Genomic DNA, 23,347 nt, shown 5'->3' with positions numbered 1-23,347 from the left:
TTCTGCACATGTGTAGAACAAATTTCCTCTTCAAAAACACAGAGGGTCGGTGCAGTCGCATCCCATACGACCACGTCACTTAAGTTCAGTCTCTGTCGCTTTCACAAATGTCCAGGCTCTATTGTAGGGTAGGAGTGGGGTCATAAGGGTGAGCTTCTCTGGTGACTACAGATTCCAGATGTTCTACTAACCAGAGGTTTTTATATATTTAAAAATATAAATATGCGAATCTAAGGCTTAGGTTTTGACAAAATGACGGCGATCTTACTGCCACTCACTGGTGTTATAGTGAAGATGACACTATATTGTGTTTTCTGAGTATCGTGTACAGCAGGGTAAATGTAAAAGTACAGTCTGTGTTTTTGAAGTGCGTCAAGACACATTTTTGTGGGAGACCTGGGGTCTGTGAGGACCACACTGCTGCCTGACTGGGGTACAGAGGTCCCTTTTGCTCTCCCATTGCCTTGGGAAAGGCCTGATGAGAAGTAAAGTACAACTGGCAAAGTTAATGGTACACACATTTGTGGAGAGACCACAATCACCGTGTTGGTGCTTCATATAGGCAGCTTGCATCTAGTAGCAGACACTGCTATAGTGTGCCACAAGGCCTCATGTACTAGTGTGTATGTAACAAGAGAATGCACCTAGGTGAGGTTGATGTTTATAATGAGGGCTGGTAAAGAGTTTTCCAGTTTGCTATACACATTGACTGTGATTACAAATGAGCTCTTCATAATTGTCATTGTACTTTATATGCTCTTGAGCTAGTCTCTGCTTCTGAAGACAATGCATGGCAGCACCTGTACATGAGGGTTACTGGTACCTTCACTCTTTCCCTATTGGCCATTTACAAACCTAAAACAAGTGTAAAAAGTACAATGCAATGTTGGTTCTAAAAATGCATCTACTACGGGTTGTTGAGCCTACATGTTTTCTCCATAAACTGTGCAATAATCTATTCTCAAATAGTAGTTTTTTCTTCGGGGTCCATAGGGATCCACAGGGGACCCGGGGCATTCTGGGAGCCAAAGCTTTAACTGTTTGGTGCCTGGTTTTCCAACCATAATATCCCCCAATGGTATCCCTGTGGATCTCGAAGAAAAGCAGTTATCTAGGTAAGTCTACCATAACTCTATATTTTGCATAGCCTGCATTTAATTAGCAAATAATAGAAGTGCATGGGGCATTCAGGGCTCTATTTGTATGATTATTTTGTGTTGACATTGTATATTTTCCTTTTTAGATGAACTTTTGCACTCTGATGTAGTTTATAGAATTGTGTAATGCTGCCATCTACTGGCTGAATTGGTGTATATTTCTTTTACAGGAGTACAAAGTATTCTATATATTTATAATTAAGTAGTTGTGTTAAAAAAAAAAAAAGTGTAATATTGTAGCTGGCAAAATAGATGTGCAACAAGGCAATTGTCAGTTTCTTTTCTTTTACATTTTTTTTTAACCAATACTGTTTATTTATTGTAAGGAAGGCAGCAAAACAACTTTTTAAATAGTCAATGATTTGGCCATCACCGATTGCTGGAGAATTCACATGCATCACTACCCTCAGCCAGTGTTCATCTCCTGGTTGCCTGCACAGTATTGAAAAGTTCATTATACATAGGTTTGCCATTTCATATACTGTATATTAATTCGGGGCACACATGAATTACACATTCTGTGGCTGGCTGACTTCAAGTCTCCATTGCACCTGGTTTTAATTAGCCACAGAATCTGTATAAAGGGGCCCATACACTAACAACGATTGTCGCGTTTCTGCGATCGGGAGTTGCCGGGTTGCAGGATTGGTGTAATCCAACATGTTGTATTTCACTGATTTGCCGATCACAATCAAAATATGATTGTGATTTGCAAATCGGTGAAATTTAACATGGAGAATTTCACCGGTCCTCAGACGGATCGCGGAACGTCTATGGCTGCCAGTCGGCATTTCCGGCCGGCGGATTGGTTCTGATGCAAACGCAGGTTCGCATAACCTGTCGGTAGGTGTATGGGGGCCTTAACTCATGTGTCCTGAATTAAAGGGATGATATGGCAAGCCTATTTATACACCTATATTAAAATAGACTAACGGCATACATATCTCATTTTTAATATTTTTATCATGGTTTCTATTGAACACTTTCACAGTCAATCCACGTAGTTAATGTGGGGCTCCCTTACTCAAATACTCTTCTCATAGGTTATTGGTGAGTTAGGTTCTCTACTCATCTGCCCAACATTTCCTGATATTACGCATCTTTAGAAGTAGCAATGTTTAAATCCATTTTATATTTTTGGTTACTGATTATAGATGTTAAAATGAACGTGCAAGTGAATGAGAATGGACTAATAACCGAACCACAGAACAGCACTTTGAGTCCCACCGCCCCCGACCAGAAGGTATGACCCTGCATACACTGTGTCGGTTTGATGTAGTGAAACTTTTTTTTTTTTACACTTTTGTTTGTGTATTCTTGGTCATGTTTAGCTTATTGACAGATTCTTTGAACATCCTTTGATCCTACAGCCCATTATGCTGCATCTGTAACCTTTGCAGAATATTTCAGATGGTTGTTTTCTAGTACCTGGCTTTTCTAACATTCGGTTTAAAGAGGATGTGATGTCTTGCATTTTGATGACCTATGATTTCTGTTTTATTCTTTAATGATTTATAAATCGTCGTGGCTCTTCGGATAGGTTTTTTTTCTTACTAGTTTCTAATGTTAATGCGAATTCTCCTATAGCTTAATGATATTTAGAAGCCACCAAAACAAAATCTTATCAATGGTAAAATGCAGCTCCTGAATAATGTCATTGCTTTTCTGGCAGTCTTTTCATGTTTATGCATTTGTTTTGGTTGGGTTTGTTGCTGCATGCGTTATCAGATAAACGCAGTCCTTAAAGTGCACCTTCTACCTCCGTACAATATTCTGAAAGTAGATTCCAGATGGTATAACGCAGTGGTTCTGAAACTCTGTCCTCAGGACCCCACATAGTTCACGTTTTCCAGGTCACCTAGCGGATGCACAGGTGTTTTATCACTGACACATTTTAAAAGATCCACAGATGGAGTTAATTATTTCACTTATGATTCCGTGAGGAGACCTGGAAAACATGCACTGTTTGAGGTCCTGAGGACTGAGTTTGAGTACCTGTGGTATAACCCATTAGTTTATAAAGCACTAGTGACCTGTATCTAGGTTTTCATAGTAAATGAACAGTTTGCATTAAAATATTGCTTCGCCCTACAAAATGTCTGTCTTCACTTTGTCTCCGTAGTCAATAGTAAATTGGTAGTTTGCTATTGGCATGAACTTTTGTCCAGGCCACAGTATGGCCGTCTCCACTATGTGCAGGTGATGGGTGCACTTTAAAATGCCCAGCTCAATGATTCAATGTTACCTGCTGACTGCAAATGGAACAGTGCATCACCCCCCTCTTTATTTCTCCAAGCAAGTTGCATGCATGGCTATGGCTGGCACTTGTGCTGTGCTCGCTGCCATTGATATACAACCACGAGTTTTGGGAGTTTGTTAGAGAAGTCTGGAGCACTGCCAGCAGCAGGCGCTCATCTATGGTATACGGTCAGAATGTTAACATGTTCTGAATGGTGATGTGGACAGAACGTTGACATTCACAAATGTCGATAGTGTTAATTCTAGGGGTGGCAGGGCGGCTCTTACTGAAGGACATGTTGCGTGCGATTGAAAAAGCATGGTTGCTAGAAAAGGGGTGTGTCCATGAGATGCGCTCCATTTTCATCACTGTAGGGGATAAAGCTCACCCCGCAGTGTGAATAAATGCCATGCGCACAGCATCTAGTCACTCGCCGGTGATCCTTTCATTTGAACTGTTCCTCCCACGGGTGGGTAGGGCTGTTTCAGCGGGGTGCAACCATAGGGGCAGGGTGCATTTCAGCTATTTTAAAACAGGCAGGGTGCGGCACCCCGCTGAAACAGCCTAACGGGAACACTAGTCGATATGATTAAAATGTCGACATGTTCATAATATCGTAATTTAACATGTCGACACCAGAATGTTGACAGTACATGTTTGTGTTATTGTCAGGATTAGGCTAAAATATGCAAAAAAAAGTATGTTGACATTTTACCATGTCGACATTTGTAAATGTCAATAAATTTCTTTTCGATCTAATGTCCATGTCAACTTTATCATACCACACCCCCTGTCTATAGCTAATAATTTATTTCTGAAGTTGTAGAACTGGTGACATACCTGAGATGTGTGTATTTGCTTCTCTGTTTATTGGGCAGTCTGTGGAAGTCAGTGTAAAGGTGACATGCTTATGGGAACTTTAAATGACACTTCTGCTCTGTTATATCAATAATTTCCCTGGATAAAATTGCTAGTTCTGGACCGATCTCTTTTCTGTCTTTGTCTTCCCTTTCTGTCTCTAACCACTTCTCATTATTCCTCCTCCCATGACCTTGTCCCTTCCATCTGAGGTGACTGGCTGGTCTTTTTTCTTTTTTCTTTTCTTTATACTTTTGCTGATTTCTTATCTCTCTATTAATTTTCCTTTCCATTTTCCCTGCTTATCCCATTTGCTGCCTTTTTGTTTTTTTGCGTGACTGTGTATTTGCGCCTGCTTGTGTGTGTCTTTCCATCCCGCCAGCCCCTTCTCACCTTTGTCACTCCCATCTTGCCCCTTGCTGGACCAGTAGGTCCCTCCATGTGGCGTCAGAGCTTGCGCAAAACCGGCATCATTCTGGTGCCCCAGAGAGGCCAAAAGGCTGCGGTGAGCATCATTTGTCTTGTTTGTAGTGTGTGCCAGTGTGTTTCATTTTGTGTGTTTTTGTATTGTTTTCTATTTTTTTCCCCACATTTCTTTCCTCTGTTCAACTCTTGGATAAAACAATTGAAAAAATTCCAACTGATGCCACAAAATAGTTTGCAATTACATTTTACAGCCAGTTAATTGACCCGCCATCTTTCAGGGGTGCTAACTTCTAGAATGCAGCATATACCGAAATTGTCACAGCATACCCAGTCATTGACCATGTGATAGTACAATCTTGTTGTTTCTGACTGCGTAATCTGAATAGTACACATATGTCCTAGCTCATCAATACGATATGCCTTGCGCAGGGGAGCAGCCAAGTTCTGTGCAACAGGCGACTGTGCCGCTAAATTTGATATGATACTTGTATTCTGTGTGCCTCTAAGACTGTAAACGAAACTTATGCTGGGTACACACTAAACGATGTGTAACCAGCACGATATCGTTTGCGGGGTGCCGGCATCGGCTAATGCATACACACTTGCCGATGCCAGCAGTGATGGAACGATGGTGGGGGCCATGCTGCATTCGGTACCATAGCCCCCGCTGACGATATCGCAGCGATGTGGGGGACGCACAGCGACATAGCTGGTAAACACTGGCCAATGTGCCTGATATGTCGTACGATCCTCGGACGAAATATTGTCTATTTACCCAGCATTAGAGTGGGAAAAAGCTGTGGCCGCTGCATTGTAACACTTCGCATGCTGATTGAGAGACTCAATGACACACATATATACAAGTGTCACAAATCAAATTAATTGGCAGTCTCCTGGTGCATCACATTGCGACTTAGACGCATTTTCATAAAAAAATATACCCAGCGCTAGCAAAGTTTCACGTGACCAGACAGCAGTTATCCAGCTGTATTTTGCAGTCAGTTGATGCAGGTTGTAGTGATGATCATGTTATGGCGTTACTTATTGGAATCTGTTTTTATTTGCGTTTACGTCAAGTGACTTCATTATCATTTTGCCATCCACCTCTTTCAGTTTGAACATAGTATTTTTGATACTTAAGTGAAAGACTTATTGGAAAAATAAGACTATGCAAGCTGTTTTTCTGAGTGAGCATTTTATAGCATACACTTTCTTTCTTATAGACTTGTACCCAAACACATTTTTTATTGCAATGCTTGTGGGTTTGTTTTTGTTTTTAAATATAAAATTTTATTTTGGTGCATTTTAGAGGACACACGGAATCTATGCAGTATTGTAAAGAATCTTCGCTCTGGATGTATAGATAAATAGTAATTGGTATATTAAATAAACCTCAATGCAAGTTACATCTGCATAACTGCTGTTTCGTCTTGCACAATAATATATATCTATTTCTATTTTTTTGGGAACGTTTTATAATGTTACAGAATGCTCTTTCTGAAAGAACAGTTTGCATTTTAAATGTGCTTTCTTAAAGTAGTATGTGTTTCCATCTGCCCCATACAACAGAATTGTGTGTATGAGAGCTTATTGTGTCTGGTATATCTCATTGCATTTGAGTTTGTACATTTCAGTTTCTGTCACTACCTCTGACTTCTAATCTGTGCACCTACTGTAGTGCCCAAATGTTTTGTTGTGTACGCTAAATTTATTTATTTAATGAACCGATAATAAATGATTGGTCATTCCAGGTTTATAATCTGTTTTTTGCACTCTGCTCCCCACTTATGGTTCATTCACATACATGAACTAGGAAGATGCATGAAAACTAGTGCCTGCTTTACAGTTGTTTGTTTTCTTTTTTTAAAGCAATGCATTTATCTCTTATATATAACAAAACATTGCTTATTATTTAGAAAGCCTCAGTGGGAAATGGCTGACTAATATCCAGAGCATTGTCCCGTTTGATGTCCTTGTACGGCATCCTGTGGGCCAGTTTTGACATATTTCTATGTCGGAAGTGCATTTAGATGGAAACATCCAGTCTATCCAGCAGAAATCCCTGTACATTACATACCCTTCTTCCATGTCTGTAGTTCACTGGGGCACCCAGCAGCATCACAGAAAAATGTCAGCTTTCCCTCTTCAACTTGAGAGCAGGCTTACGGAAAACGGGCAGCTTCGGGGCTTTGCAAGATGCCAAAATAGAGGACAGTAGCGTCAAAGAGCCTGGAATCAAGCGTTCTGCTTCCAGCCCACGTTTGGACACCCAAGACAGGGTGAGCGGTTTGTTCATTTCATTTTCTTTAATGAAAACAGGAGAAATACCATTTTTATTTTTTTTATTTAATTTTTTTTACTTCCCCCTACAACCTTCTTTTTTTTTTAATTTTATATAGAGGATATTTTAAAAATTAAAAGTCTCTTTTGACATTTCGTCATGGCAAAGTCCTGATTATTATATGGGATTGTATGGAGTTGTAAAGGCATAAAAATTCCATAGTACGTAAGCTCTCCTGGGTAGTACCTCTCTTCTTTCTTCTACGCCTACCATTATCCTCGTCAGCAATGCCCCTTTGCCTCCCAGTAACTCTAACACTATTTGCTTGACCATACATTGAGAACAGACTATCGAACAGACACCCCACTACCCCCCCCCCCAGGCAATGAAACTGAGTAATTGTATTTTGCAATTAATGCTATGCTTTAGACCAACTGGATTCTTTCTGGTGGACATCCCCTTTTAAAGAGATTCTCTATTTTAAATGACTATAATTGTGTTGTTGGGAATACTTTTTAACTGTGTGCTTCACCAAGAAAAAGTTGGTATGTTATTCCCCCCTTCCCATATTATTAAATTCATATAGATGGTAAACTAGCATTCAGTATGTGGCGTTAGAAGCAATTTCACCCAGGCAAGTTATGAGTATGTACTAAACTTACAATACCTTGACATTAGAGGGCAATCTGTGAAATTGGATTTTTTTACAAAATAAATAATAGTAGAAAAAGGGAGTGCTATAATTAATATTATTTCAAACAAATAATAGAAAGTAAAACATTTAAGCTCCTGAGAGTAAGCAAATTAATACTGTACATGATCGGTCTCTTGAAAAAGCTGCAGCTGTGCGGTGAAATGCGTTGAATCTTTCTACTACTTGCGCACACTTGCTATTGTTGGCCAAGTGTCGACCTGGCTAGAGGGCTTGTATCCCCGCTGCTTAGCCTATTCAAATTGTTCCTGCTGATCCAGAGCACAATTTGGCTCCACAGCCTGCAATTAGCTGATACGCATCATCTAACTGCTGACGTAGAGCCACAGACACTGCTCTCATAGTCCACAGTTTGTGATAAGCGGTCACTGAACATTCCACTAGGTAACTGAGAAGAACTACTGGCACAGGAGCTTTGCACTCTCTACTGATTAGCAAGTATATACAAATTTTAATTTACCACACCCGCATCACCATACAGCGTACTATGGAAATTGCAACTAGACTTTAGTGGTGAAAACCTCTTTAAAGCTGGGTACACAGTAGGCCGACCCGCCGTCAGAGCGGTCATTTGGCAAATGTGTATAGCTTGCTAATCAGCCGCTCGCAAATCAGCCGCTCGATGTGTCTGGGCTGACATCCCTCCTGGATGGGCATTTAATTTGCCTGCCCATTTGAAATGTCAGTGTCGGCGGGTCCCTGCAGAAAGTGTACAGAAGGTCGATGGGTCATACACACAGCCAGATCCACCGATATATTGGCATCGGCTGTGCTGCTGGGCCGACCTTATATGTCTGTTAATGACGTTGTTCAGACATATCGGGCATGCACGACCGCCGATGCACACGCAATATATATCGCAAAGTGTGTATCCAACATAAATCTACCATTTTGGAAACAAAGTGTGCACTTCCATGCAGTGTGCCTTTATTTGAGTTCAAATAAATTCGGAGGGACATTTTAATCCCGTAATCCACTGAACTTTACCATCGGATAATATCACCGCCTATAACATATTATACTGGGCTCAGCACAGTTAGAGGCTCGATTACTGATGTTTATATTTATGTATTAAATTTATTAGTCCCAGGTGCTTAAATTTTTTTTATGTATTTTTATTTATTTATTAAATTGTACATTCTGGTCGACTTTCACTACATGTTTCCACAGTCTGTGTCAAGCGCTCCCTTCCTTTTCCTACTATATTATTCTACCAATTGTTGTATTTGCAAATCCTACACAGATGAGCTGCTACCACAGCCTATGGATGTGTATTTAGAAAGATTATTCAATTAGTGCTTAATATTTTTCTTTTGTTCCAAAATAAAAAATAAAATCCATTGGAAGCCAATTTTGTTTGACATACTTTAAATACTTTTATTGATTGTAAGTGGTCGTGAATGCAATACCATATCTTGTAGTTGTTGGTCAGTATTGATTACACAGTTCTCTGTTTAGCTGTCTCCGAAATCAGACATTTGGGCAATAATGGAGAAGTGGAAAAGAAATGTAGCTGGAGCCGCAGTGAGCAGCAGAACAGCTGCAGTAAGCAGACCCTTTTGCAGTCAGCAGGAAGCCAGCTCAGCAGTGGTAGGGACTATGTACATAGCTAGTATTAGTGTGGTGCGATCAGTAGTTAGTGTGGCAGCATCTTGAAAAAGGTGCCCGCTTTTAGACTGGTAAATCTGTTTGTGTGCTGAATTATTGTACCCCCTCACAGAAGTGCACTGTCCCTTCCCTGATTTCCCTCTCCAGTGTACCTATTGCCTATAAAGTGGAGACATATATTTTTGTGTGATAATCATTTTTTATGAGAATTAAGTTTATCCATTCACAAAACTTGTGTTGCAGTGCGTCCTACCTCAACCATCCACTAGAAATCTGTGACCTTACTAAGTATGCATGTGTAGGCCCATATGGATGCATTTTTGTGTTCATTTCAACATAAACTCCTCATTTGCAAATCAGATTCTGTCACAGTTTGTTTTCATTGGTATAGCAGGGACAAATAGCAAAAATATTAAATCATAGACTGCATTCTGTTTTTTTTCCGGATATATATCCCAAAGGACTTATTTTAGGATGTTGTAAGAGACCTGACCATTTATTGCAATTTTTTGATCTTCTTGAGAAGCCATAGAAAAAATATGAATATTGAGTCCCTTTGGCCACTTATGGTTATTCAATAGCTAATTTACCCATACATTGGGCAAATGATCAGGAAGTTATCTATTAGAGGAAGGTAAACCCAGATACGAAATACTTCTGGTGGTGGACAGTCAGTCTTCCTTAGGTGAAGGAGCTATTGAACCTGGTTAAATTAATGGTAGAAATTCCGCTTTAGCCTTTGCGGCCAGGAGAGCCCTTTGGCTCAGATATTGGCATGCTGATGCAGAATCAAAGAAAGCATTAGAATCTCTTCCAACTCCAGACCGTATAATACTTCTCCCCGAAAAGAAAAGATTATTTTCTTCTTTGAGTTCCATAGGGTCCACAGGAATTATCTTGGGTGTGTAGTTGGATAGCATCCAATGCACCAAACAGCATGCACTGGTCCTCCTCCCTATATACCAGAGCCACAGGCATTCAGTTGTTTTGTTTGGTACGCGGAAAGACGCACCTGTTATAACAGCAGGACTGCTAGGCAGTCCTAAGCTTTTTTTTGTTTGTTTTTTCTTCTTTTTTTTTTGTTTTAAACTCAAATTTATGAAACTTCAGAGTTTAGCGGTTCCAGTGCTGATAATGACGCCAGTCACAAACTTCCGAGTGGAGTCCCTGCGTCTGGTTTACTATTGACCACCTCGTGTGTGAGACGCTCGCAGTTCAGCGTTTGTTCGTGCACTGCTACAGTGGTCTCAGAGGTTTGGTCTGTCTCCCTATATACCTTTCCCTCAGGGTCTGGCATATAGCGCACTCTAAATCCTACCTATCCCTCTGGGGCTGGTTAGTTGATTCAGAGTCCACATTGCTTTAGCAAATGTGCCTATTTATGCATTGACTATAAACACTAGCTGCTGTGTGTACACACTGCCTGTTTGCCAAAACTGTCAGGTATATTCTCACTGTGTTTCTCCTCATCACTTTGAAGGTGTGTGGGGTGTCTAATGAAAGTCACATTGCATTTATGCTGTATTCCTTATACCATTTATACATTTGTCATGTCTAAAGGTACAGGTAAGAAGGAGCATGTAAGTGCTGTGCTACAGGCTTGTCGGAGCAGGTTGTTAACCAGGATGGATTGTGTAGTACTGTTGCAACAGCTACTTTGTCTCCAATACACCTGCACCAGAACTAGAGACACCTGTGTGGCCGCATGGTCTCAGACTTTATCGCACTTAGTGGACAGAAGCTGCAGAAGCATGGGCTCCAGCTGCAGTGCCTCCTGCTACGAGGTGTTCACAGCATTTGTGTCCTCCTATGTATATGCCCCACATGAATTCCTGTTGGGTTTATTCTACTGCTCACTCTAGACAGAGTATGTCGCTGTCTATAGCCTCTCCGCAGGCAGTTAGATCAGTAGCGGGGGAGCAGGGGCATAGGGTTAGTCACCCATGGCCTTTAGAGTCTGACTCTGTCTCCTCATCAGACTCCGGTACGGGGAGTAATGGGTCTGTCGCTGTGAAAGAAGACCGTTCCTAGTGGATGCCCCCTCTCTGAAAGAGAGGAGACTGTCCTCAGTACAGAGGAAGAGGAGGTTTCATTGACGTCTAGGGAGCCAATCTTTAGACGTCAGAAGGTGATTAAGAATTATTGTTCTCAGTCTGGGTGCTGACGAATCTCAGGTCTGAAGCATTTTTTATGCCATCAGGATTATAAACCTCTCGGTACCCATGTTTCACCAGGGGAGTGTAATAAATGAGAGTTCCCCAAAGATGCTCATGTAACGAGATTGATCATGAGCACTAAACTATCCATTCCTGCAGTATCCTCTTTATAAGAGGTTACAGATAGAAGACTTAAGGGTTTTCATTAGCTAGAGCTACTACAAGATCAGCTGCGGCTGTAGCCTTGGTGGCCAGAGCTATGGAGGATTGGACAAAGTCTCTGGGAGTAACCAGAGAGTAGCAGTTTTCTCTCAGTTGATGAGAGAGAGTAATTGTGTATATGGGGGAAACTGTTATTTATGCTTGTTTACTGGCTTCTAGGGTCAAGCTCAGGGCAGACCATAGACCACTATGGCTAAGGGATCTGGCAGGCGGACGCGGGGTTTAAAAAGGGCTCTGGCGCAGCTCAAGAAATCTTGGTCGTCCAAGCGCCCTGCTTTCAAGCCAGCTGGTAAGCTACTGTATAGAGTGTAAGTCCTGTGCTGCAGGCTTGTCTGAGCAGGTTGTTCACTAGGATGGATTGTGTAGTACTGTGGTAACAGCTACTTTATGTCTCCGGTACACGTGCACCAGCACTAGAGCCACCTGTGTGGCCGCTTGGTCTCATATTTTGTCGCACTTAGTGGACATATCGGCATCTCCTGATTGCAAGATCCCACCAAGCCTTTCTCAGGTTGGCAGTAGATCAGCAACATTACCAATTTCAGGCTCTACACTTTGGTCTAGCACAACCCTTCGGGTGTTTACCTAGGTAATGGAGTGGCGGCTCATCTCAGAGGAGTCAGGATACTGCCATATCTAGACGACCTGATATTGGCTCAATCTCTGGAGATGTTACAATGTCATCTACGGATGGCCATTGTCTGCTTATAGGAGCATGGCTGGGTAATCGATTAGGAAAAAAGTAATCACTTTTTCCAACTCAGCAGAGGTTGCACTTGGGAGGCATTCCTGGACTCTCTGGGACAGAGGATTCGTCTGCCAGAGGACAAGATTGTAGCACTACAGACTTGTGTGTACAATCTGCTTTGCAAGCAAACAGTGTCAGTTCACTTGGCTATGCAGATGCTGGGCTCTAGGGCAGTGGTTCTCAAACTCTGTCCTCAGGACCCCACACAGTTCACATTTTGCAGGTGACACAGCAGTTGCACAGGTGTAGTCATTACTCACTGACATATATTAAAAGATCCACAGGTGGAGCTAAGTATTTCACTTGTGATTCTGTGAGGAGACATGGAAAACATGCACTGTTTGGGGTCCTGAGGACCGAGTTTGAGAACCTGTGCTCTAGGGTAGCCACATTCGACATGGTGGCTTATGCCCAGTTCTACTCCAGGTTCGCCTCTCCCTGGCCTGCTGGCTGGAAACGACTCTTGAACAAGGGTTGTCCACTATGGAACTCGGAATGGATACGCTTCACCAGGGACGCAAGTCTGCGAGTATGGGGAGCAGTGACAGATCATCACACCTTTCAAGGAAAGGGGACGATACAGGAAAGTCACCTGCCAATAAATATATATTTTAGCTTCGTGCAGTGCTCACAGCACTCATATTGGCACAGGACCTTTTAACAGGGCAGGCCTGTCCAGATTTGTCACAGTGCGACAGCAGTGGCCTACATAAATTATCAAGGACGCACACGAAGTCCGGCAGCCATGGAAGAGGTAGCAAGGATTCTGCTGTGGGCAGAATGACATCTTCCAGCGGTCTCTGCAATATTCTTCCCAGGTTTTCTCAACTGGGAAACAGACCTCCTAGGTCGCTAGGACATACACGCCGGAGAATGTGCTCTTCATCCGGGGGTGTTTCAACTCCTGGTGGACAGGTGGGTATTCCAGACGTAGACCTCATGGCATCACGTCTCAACCATAAGGCATGGGTCCATGACAAGGGACCCCTCAGCCTCCTTCATGGACGCTCTGGCGGTGAGATGGAATACCTGTTTCCTCCAATCTCCATCCTCTCTAGAGTGGTCAGAAAATTCAAGCAGGAGGGTGGCAGGATCATACGAATAGCCCTTGCCTGGGCCAGGAGGCATTGGTTATAAGATGTGACTCGTCTATCCGTAGACAGTCCATTTCCACTGCCTCTACGGCAGGATCTGCTAATATAAGGTCCCTGCCTATACCAGAGTTTACCTCAGCTGGTTTTGACGGCATGGCTCTTGAGTCTTCCTTATTAAAGGCCAAGGGATTTTCTCCTTCAGTGATAGAGATGATGCTGAGAGCAAGGAAGCCTGCTTCTGATTGCATCTATCACAGGGTTTGGCAGTCATTTTTTTTCCTTTGGTGTTCCCATAGGAAATATGACCCTAAGATATTCAAGGTATCAAGGGTACTTAATTCTTTCCAGGCTGAATTCGACTTAGGTCTTCGCCTGGCTACCTTGAGAATCCAAGTTTTGGCTTTGACTGTTTTGGTTTTAGCGCAAGATGCTCATCTGCTGGATGTTAGAACATTCTTTACAGGGGGTTCTGCAACTGCAACCTTCATTTCTCCCACCGGTGGCACCGTGGGATTTGTCTTTGGTTTTCAGGGCCCTGCAGTCGCATCCCTTTTGAACCCTTGGTTAAGGTGGACTTGAGATGGCTGACGGTGAAGACTTTGTTTTTTTTTTTCTCCTTGCCATCTCTTCAGCTCGCAGTGTGGCTGACTTGCCAGCACTGTCATATGTCGCTCTTCATATTCGGTGTTTCATCAAAATAGAGCTGTCCCCTGTACTAAGGCGGGCTACCTCCTAAAGGTTGTTTCCCGTTTTCATATAAATGAGGAAATTGTAGTCCCGGCCTTTAGGTCTTCAGACCTGTCTACAGGTGAAGCTTCCCTGTATGTGGTAAGAGCTCTTCGTATCTACGGGAAGCAGACCAGCTCCATCAGTGATTCAGATTCTCTCTGTTATATGGTTTTCACAAGAGGTTGGCCAGCGACAAACATACTTGGCTCACTGGCTCTGTAGGGCCATTTCTCAGGCCGATACACAGACTGATCCCCCTGTGCTTAACAAGTGGACAGCACATTCCACTCTGTCCATGGGACCATTGTGGGCCCCTTGGTCTTCCGTTAGTGTTATAAAATTTATGCTTTTGATATGTATGCCTCCCAGGATGCTTCCTTTGGGCAGCAGATTCTCCACTTTGCGCAGGAGCGTCACCACCTTTATGGGAACTGCTTTAGGACATCCCAAGGTCATTACTGTGGACCCTATGGAACCCGAAGAAGAGATACAGAATTATGGTATAACATACCTTTTGATAATTCTTTTTCTTCGAGGTCCACAGGGCACCCACCCTGATGCACCCGGCCTCAGATGGGATCTGTTCCTAAGCATTTTTGTCAGGTTTCCTCTTCGCTTGTTGAGTTTCCTGTGTACATGACACTTCCGTCTCCACTCTCCATCATTTGCTGCAAGGCTTGGTTACGAACCGAATGCCTGTGGCTCGAGGCGGAGTATATAGGGAGGAGGACCAGTGCATGCTGGGAGCTTCAAAGCTTTGCTGTTTGGTGCGTTGGATGCTATCCAACTATATACCCAAGTTAATTCCCGTGGACCCTATGGACCTCGAAGAAAAAGAATTATCAAAGTTATGTTATACCATAATTCTGTATTTTGCAGTAGCTGTGGATAAAAAGCTTTTCTTCCTTCAACAAGTCCAAAGGTCCTATATTTGGCTCTTTTTTTTTTTTTGTTCGCAAGGTAAAGCCAGAGCTTAGCCTCCATTGCGAGTCAGTTCCCTCTTCTTTCAGTGGTGGCATGGCTGAGATGTATCGGTGGACATTCAGCTTCCAGACCTAGAGAGAAACCTACTGCATGGACTGGTCTGTTTCCCACCCAAGAGCTATGGAGAGGGTGGATGTCTTTTATTTAGTAACAGGTGGTTACTGCTAATTTTGGAACTCTGGCTGAGTGGGATTGTATTATGAGGCTGATACAGATATTTTGGGTCATCTTCCTAGACACTTCTTCACCAGAGGTCATCCTGCAGACAACAGAAGTGATTAGTCTTAGAAATAGCAATACAGTTCATTGTTTCTCCAAACATGGTCACACCTGTACCTGTAGACCAGAGGAAATTGAGTTTTTAGTCCAACCACTTTCTTATCCAAAAACCAGATGGCTTTCAGACCCCTTCTAAATTAAATCCGTAAAATTTCCACTTGAGTGTGATTGAGTTAAAAATGAAATCGCTGAGATCAGTGGTACAAAGGAAATACATTGTGCCATCAGATCGTAGCGCTTCCAATTCAAACCCCTTCCTTTTGGCCAGTCCTCAGTGCCAGTTGTCTTCACAAAATTGATGCCAAAAATGGCAGTGGGGCTCAGATGCAAGGGGATAAAGAATGCCCCATACCTAGGTGATCTGTTGCTGAAAATGAATATATGGGCTTACTAAATTCACAGGCCAGGCAGTAGAATTCCTGGAGTAACACGGATGGACGCTGAATCTAGTGACATCCGTGTTCATACCATCCCAGAGAATAATCTTCCTAGGGGACTTATTCTACAGTCCAACAAAGAGTATTCCTGCCCTAATGCTGCATACACACGGAACAACTTGAACAACCATAGATATCGTTGATAGATTTCCCTCCAACTTTCTGTAATGCAGGTCAAACAATTCTGGTTGTACACACGGATAGCTTCACTGAAATATCTATCAGATATCTTTTTAAAGGCAAATCTTTACAAAATCGTCCAAGTTGGCCTGCATGCATGAAAGACCATAGATATCGTTATTGTTCATGCGGGAAAGCGCATCGTTGGTTGTTGTTAGGTTGGTGACTGCAATAAAAGTAAACTATATGAACGATACCGTTCAAATCGCTCATAAGTCCTACCTTGTGTACGCACCATAAGAGAAAGTTACTACAGGTTGAGTCTCCCATATCCAAATATTCCGAAATACGGAATATTTTTACCATGACTGAGATAGTGAAAACTTTGATTTTTGATGATTTAATGTACACAAGCTTTGTTTAAAGGCACAAAATTATTAAACCTAAAGTATAAAATGACCTATAGCAGGCCTGGCCAACCTGTGGCTCTCCACTGAAACTACATGTCCCAGTATGCCCAGCAACTGTACTACCATTCCCTAATAACAAAACTGTAACAGCGCATGCTGGGACTTGTTGTAAAACTACATCTGGACAGCCACAGGTTGGCCAGGCCTGACCTATAGGCTGTGCGTATAAGGTGTATATGACACACAAATTAATTTCATGTATGTACACAAACATTGTTTGAGCTACAAAATTATTGAAAATATTGTATAAAATTACCTTCAGGCTGTGTGTATAAGGTGTATATAAATCATAAATGCATTCTGTGTTTAGATTTGGGCCCTATTCCTAAGACATTTCATTATGGTATGCAATTATTCCAAAATACGTAATATTCCGATATCCAAAATACCCCTGGTCCCAAGCATTTTGGATATGGGAGACTCAAGCTGTACTCTAATTTCACTAGTACGAATTCTCAGCAAAATGTGGGTAATCCTTTTTTGCATGAAGATTTCTGTTACCATGGTATCCAGTTTTCAAGTAATACTATAGTCTGTTCCATTCCAGGGTCTCAAAACATTCCAATGCATGCTGGATGACCTCTGTCATTTTCCAGGCTTACATAGGAGTAGGTCATTTTGTTCCAGAGCATGTACGATCGGCATTGTAGGGCAGCTGCTTGGTCTTCCGTACGCACTTTTACAAAACTTTACCATTTCTACACATTTTTCTTCCGGGAATGTAAGTTTTGGGTCAAGGGTGTTACGCACACTTCAACAGCATACTGCCCTTGTGGATTGCTTTGGGAAGTCCCCATAGGGTATATCAAGTGCCCCCCCTCCGGAAGGAAGAGAAAACAGAATTTTTGTACTTACAGTTAAATCCTTTTCTCTGATTTCTATGGGGGACACTGGATGCCCCTCCCTTGTGCTTTTAGGTCTTGTTTGTTTATTTGTATAATTATTAGAGTTTCTATGTTTACAGTTTCTGAATTGTTTGGTTTGTTTAATTGAGACACAGTATTTTCTCCCCCTCTTTCTGTGCTCCTACTCTTCCTAATTAGTTAATTTAAAAACTAACTTATTAGCTAGCTAAAGAGCCTGAGTCAAATCTGTTGTGTGTTTTTGTTTTTTTTGTTTTTTTAAGTTCCCAGGCTCTTTTAGTCACAATGTATACTCCAGTGTCCCCCATGGAAAATAATTTACCGATAAGTACAAACATTCTGATTTAATTTCAAGAAAAAAATGCCTAGGAAGCCAAATTCAAATTAATGTTTTGAAATACTTTAGAAACCTGTGTACCGTAGATTGATATTGATTGTGAATGCCGTTTCTTGTAGTTGTTGGTCAGTATTGATTACACAGTTCTCTGTTTAGCTGTCTCCGAAATTAGACATTTGGGCAATAATGGAGACGTGGAAAAGAAATGTAGCTGGAGCCGCAGTGAGCAGCAGAACAGCTGCAGTAAGCAGACCCTTTTGCAGTCAGCAGGAAGCCAGCTCAGCAGTGGTAGGGACTATGTACATAGCTAGTATTACTGTGGTGCGATCAGTAGTTAGTGTGGCAGCATCTTGAAAAAGGTGCCTGCTCTTAGACTGGTAAATCTATTTGTGTGCTGAATTATTGTACCCCTCCCTGATTTTTCTCTCCAATGTACCTGTTCCCTACAAAGTGGAGACAGATTTTTTTTGTAGGCTAAATTAGTTTTTATGTGTATGAAGTCTATCCATTCCCAAAGAAATTGTGAGTAGTGCCCATACATTGGGGACATGATCAGGAATTGACCGCCAGCACAATGCGATCAACCAGTAAAAAGGATTAAGATGATGAAACTGCCAGCACTTGGGAGGTTTGGAAGGATCCTTATTTTTCTCACTAGCTCATGGGATCTCCAAATTGCACAGTACAGTGAGTTTAGTACATAATGAGGTGCCTCCCATTACACTATAAATACTGGTTCGGTAATCCTACGTGTTTTGCCTTCCGTCATGTAAGAGGTTACATAATCACATTGTACCATCGAGAGTCCATTCCCATTGAACTTTTGGACATGTGACTGTTGCTCTAAAGCACAACCTTTAGTATGCTGATGGGCAGTAGTAATGGAAGCCAGTGAATGGATGGCCATAGCACTCGTCCAGCTTGGATCCACCTGCCATTTTCATTTATTATCTTGTAGCTGCTGCTGTCCAGTTACAATTATAGTCCTTTACTGAAAGCTTTCTTTATGACTGGAACACTACATATAAATCTACTCAAGGCCTTCCAATGAAACGGTATGTTGCAATTAATGCTAAACCTCAAATCAACTGGGTAACTTCCGGTGGCTGTCTGGTTTTAAAGATATTCCTTCACTTTTTATTTATTTTTTTTTCCACAAATTTAGTTTGTCTATATAAACATTTTAGGAATGGAAAATTCATGTCCATATTGTAATATTTTGTATAACATGACATACAGTAAAGATTCTGTTTTTTGTTTTTTCTTTTTTTCTAAAGGCTTATCTTATATGTTCAAGAGCAGGGGTGCCTCTTGATAAACTGTAGAATACATATTATTGAGTCTATTTGGCTACCAATGCTTATTCAGCAATTGTATTGAGCTGGGTTCTTATAATTGGTTGGTTAGAACATCGATACTTTACATTACTTTTGCACGTATTGTCACATGATCAGTTTAGCTACTTGTCTCATATGTTGGGTTTTATGGGACTGCAGATTCCAAAACAGTAACCTTCATCTCTCTGATACTCAGTTGTCTAATTTTGTTTTTCACATAAGACTAAAGATTGTTCTCATTGGGGGCGATTCAGTTGTTTTCCCCAATGGCTCTGACTAATGGGTGCCTGACGGAGCAATTCAGCAGCTGTTCCGTTTAGGCGTAAATAGCTGCCGCCATTTCTGCTTGAACCTTTCAGACTTTCAGAGGTGGCAAGCAGAAATGTGTTTAAGTCCGCACTTTGCGCAGCTTAACCTTAACCCGGTGCTTCTAGGTGCGCACCCTTGTCCTATAGGGGAACAATTGAGTAGCTCTGATGGTTCGCCCATTACATTTGGGCACCCACAAAACAATTGAATTTACCCCAATTATAAGGCTTAGCAATAGTAGAAAGTGATTGCGCTATTATTTGGCAAAGTAAAGAATGCTGCATTGCGAATGCATTGTATGAATTACATGAAATATTGCATTTTGTGGCATGCCCTTAAAGGGATGTGCCCATAGCGATGTGCTCACGATTAGCTGATGTGTACGATTTCCCTGGCAGCTCTGCACACAATCTGCACACAATCTGCACACAATTTGGTGTCCAATCTTCATACGATCTCTCCTGCATCCAGACTTTTTACAGTGCATCGCGTCCCAGATTGTCAGATCTGCCCTACTGCACGGCATATCTGACGATGTGATGTGCGACCAGCGGGGACGCGCATCGCATCGTCATCGTGAGTGGGGACTCACGATTTACTCATGATTTGGCAATATTTTACACGATCTGTCGTTCCAATGTGTCGGAATCTGCCAGATCGGGTAAAATATCACTGTGTGTGGGCAGCTTTAGAGGTTTATGTTCGTTCCAAGTCTATGGATTGTTTTTAATACTGTGTTTTCTTCATCTACCTTAGAACAAGGAGCCGTGTTTGGCTCGTATTCTACCAACTCCAACCAGAAGGATGTTCAGCCTGTCAGAGGCAGATTCTCCGCAGGATGCTAAGAAAGAGTGAGTATTAGCGGTCGCCGAGCCCATCCACCGCCACTGCTCATGTTCACGTGGATTGATTACACAGAGCACCCCACACACTCTCTATTTCCTTTTCTCTTTTCAAGCTGTACTAATTTCTAAATGTGTCACTTTCTGAAAATGGATTGTAAGGTCTCAAACAATGCGGTTTGCTAACAATCCCTTTTTAAGAAAAACAATGTCTACTTCGCTCATCTCAATAGAGACATAGAAGGTGGACTACAGATGAGACTTGACATGGTTCCCACCACACAATTGCACACTAACACGTCCAGCATGACAGCCACTTCCTCCACCTCGTCATCCAACACAAGCTCCAGTCCTGAATCCAAAGATAAGCGAAGGTAAGACACCTCTCACCTGCATGTCCACTCACGTCTCCTCCAGCTATAGTATTCTGTCTCTTGTGGTGAATAAATCTAAACACAGTAATCATACTCTGATTGTAAAGTGTGTCTTTAATCAAAAGCTTAAAGTTATGTTATCTGTAGCGTTTGCCCAATGATGAATGCTTGCTTATTCAGATCATGGGAGTCTAGATCACAGGTGCGCAATTTAAAATTGGCATCATGATTAATGGGTGCATAGATCATAATAAGCGTATATAGCAACATACTATAATACTGTTGTCCGCCAGCTGTAGAGTGCACTCACTCGCTCAAAAGAACACCACCATGGAGGGCCACTTCTGCCCTGCTGGTTGAACAACCTAGAACTACAGGACTGATTTTGAGCTTTTGTAAAAAGTCCACTTTTCTTTGTGCTATATTGACAATGTCCGTCTGATTGCATACTAATATAGTAAATAACAGCTCGCATGTTCAAAGATGTTTTAATAGATTATATATGAACAGTAATGCTGCCCATCCATTAGTCCAGTGGTCGGGGAACGGGTAAATTACCCTAAATGGGGTAAATTAAATTCCTGGCGGTAATGGACGGACAGCCGGGCATGTATATTAATCATTGCATGCCCGGCTGTCTGTCCATTACCCCCAGGAATGGACGTCACTGGCGCCGGGTGCGGCGCCAGTGACCTCCAGCCCGGTGCCGCAGGGAGGCTCTAAGCCGGACGCCCGCTGAGATGTTATTACCAGCGGGCACCCGGGTCTCCCCATGCGCATTATGGGAGAGACGTCATGACTTCTCTCCCATAGTTCCAAGGAGCAGCCGGGCGGACAGGATGACGGTGGATGCAGGAGCGGGGATAAAGGTAAGTGTTTGTTTTTTGTACAAGCGGCACTATATGAGGGCACTACTGCAGGGTCATAACTATGGGGGTGCTGCTACAGGGGCACTATATGTGGGCGCTGCTACAGGGGCACTATATATGTGGGCACTGCTACAGGGGCACTATATGTGGGCACTGCTACAGGGGCATAACTATGGGGGCACTACTATATGATTTCCTTCCTTTCAAATCAAGGGGGTAACGTCGGCGTAGCTAAATATATTTTGGGGTAAAGGGTAAAAAAGTTCCCTGACCCCTGCATTAGGTGATGAAATTGAACAATAACGATGTCGTTCTCGTTCAATCGTTCATTAATCGTTTGAAGATCGTTCACTAAAATGTCTAAAACAATCAGCGATGCGCGCTCCCGCTGATCGATTAGACCATCTATCATCGGGCACACTTGCTGGTCAACCTGATGACAGCATGTTAGCAGACGATTGATGTTCCTACACTGAACGACTGCTCGTTCAGTGTAGGCACATCACATAATAAACAGATAATCGACTACACGATTAAAAGGTCTATAATCGTGCAGTCTTTTGCCTGTCTTCTAGTGGATGGGCAGCTTTAATCTCTCACCTCTCAGGAGTTTTAAACTTTTGGCTACTTTAGATGAATGACTTATATGCAGTAGCCCTGCGCTTATCTTCTCAAGCCGTATTTATTTCACTGGCGGTTTAAAGCCCTGACACATCTGCTTATGGTAGAATTTGAGTGCATGATTCATGGATGATTTCTTAACCATTATTGAGAAAAAGGTCTGGCCTGAGTGACTGCATGCACACCATTAGGTGACTATTCCAGTAGAAAATGACTATTTAATATTGGGTTTTATGAATTAATGGATGCATAATATGAAGTACAATTGAGCATCATAACATTGAATTAATGTGAACTTATGAACCCTGAATTGAAAAAACATCAAGTTTGGTATTTATTTTGCTAATACTACTTAAAACAGGTCCTATCAGACGCCAGTCCGCGATGAAGAATCGGAGTCTCAGAGAAAGGCTCGCTCTCGACTCATGAGGCAGTCAAGGCGATCTACTCAGGTAAAATGCTCTTTCTAACACCTGCATCTCTTTTGCAAGTTGTTAATGGTGGCCCTGAATCCGTTTTAGTTTCTAGGTTGGCTCCTAGGTATCTATTTATATATTCTGCTATCTCATTAGGGTGTCACGCTCATTGACCTCAAGGAAGCAGAGAAGACCCTGGGAAAGCCTGCAGATACTGCTCAGTCTGCTGAGCAAAAAGATGACGTGCAGGAGCGAGCGGACAAGGAGCAGTCTCTGCAAAACACGGTCCGTGCATAAATCTGTAACTTCCCGCTGCTGTTGGTTTGTTTTGTAGTTGCTGTCTCTGCATGTTCACAAACTCTTGGCCACATTCCCTACATTGGAGCCTTGCACAGCTCCCACTTTCCTTGGAGCCCTTTATTTTGGTGCTCTGTGGAATGCCAAATTCTTGTTGACCCTGTCAATTTGCAGATTGTGAAAATTTTTCTATTAGTAGAGTGATAGTCCTTAAGTTATTAAAGGTGCGCTGACATTAAACCGTACTTAAGAGGACTACCCATCGAATTCTTCATGTTCCCATAAATAATAGGTTGGGGATTAAAATTGATTTTCAGGCAAGCTGTATAAGGTTCTCTTTGCCTTCAAGATGTTGCATCTTGTTGCAGGGATGTAATTGATGTATGATGATTATTGTTTTCTCTTTCCTTCATCTGGAGGACACTTCTTGACCATGGGATATAGTGAGGGTTGACGAGCCAGCACTTAATGAGTTAACTACTTAAGGGTATAAAGCTTTGCCCCTCCAACCCTTTTCTCAGTTTTCATTAAGTGCTGGTAGGAGGATGTCAGCATTAATTAG

General features: G+C 42.2%; 1 protein-coding gene across 5 annotated transcripts in view; it reads left to right on the top strand.

Annotated features, from left to right (window-relative positions):
• PPP1R12C (protein phosphatase 1 regulatory subunit 12C) overlaps positions 1 to 23,347 on the top strand; it is a 134,499-nt gene that overhangs the window by 66,003 nt on the left and 45,149 nt on the right. For 2 of the 5 annotated variants that reach the window (XM_088450943.1, XM_088450942.1), the window contains exons 9-14: positions 2,312 to 2,400; positions 6,777 to 6,959; positions 20,123 to 20,217; positions 20,442 to 20,582; positions 22,434 to 22,524; positions 22,645 to 22,773. In XM_088450943.1, the coding sequence (XP_088307069.1) occupies positions 2,312 to 2,400; positions 6,777 to 6,959; positions 20,123 to 20,217; positions 20,442 to 20,582; positions 22,434 to 22,524; positions 22,645 to 22,773 (728 nt within the window). Of the gene's footprint in view, positions 1 to 2,311; positions 2,401 to 6,776; positions 6,960 to 9,131; positions 9,264 to 17,876; positions 18,009 to 20,122; positions 20,218 to 20,441; positions 20,583 to 22,433; positions 22,525 to 22,644; positions 22,774 to 23,347 lie in introns of all 5 variants that reach the window. The other 3 variants (XM_088450946.1, XM_088450944.1, XM_088450945.1) reach the window with 3 other exon arrangements.

Source organism: Taudactylus pleione, unplaced genomic scaffold, assembly GCF_031769625.1.
Source record: "Taudactylus pleione unplaced genomic scaffold, aTauple2 ptg000535l, whole genome shotgun sequence".
Lineage (NCBI taxonomy): Eukaryota > Metazoa > Chordata > Amphibia > Anura > Myobatrachidae > Taudactylus > Taudactylus pleione.
The sequence above is the reverse complement of the archived record's forward strand: the minus strand, read 5'-3'. Positions and strand labels throughout refer to the sequence as shown.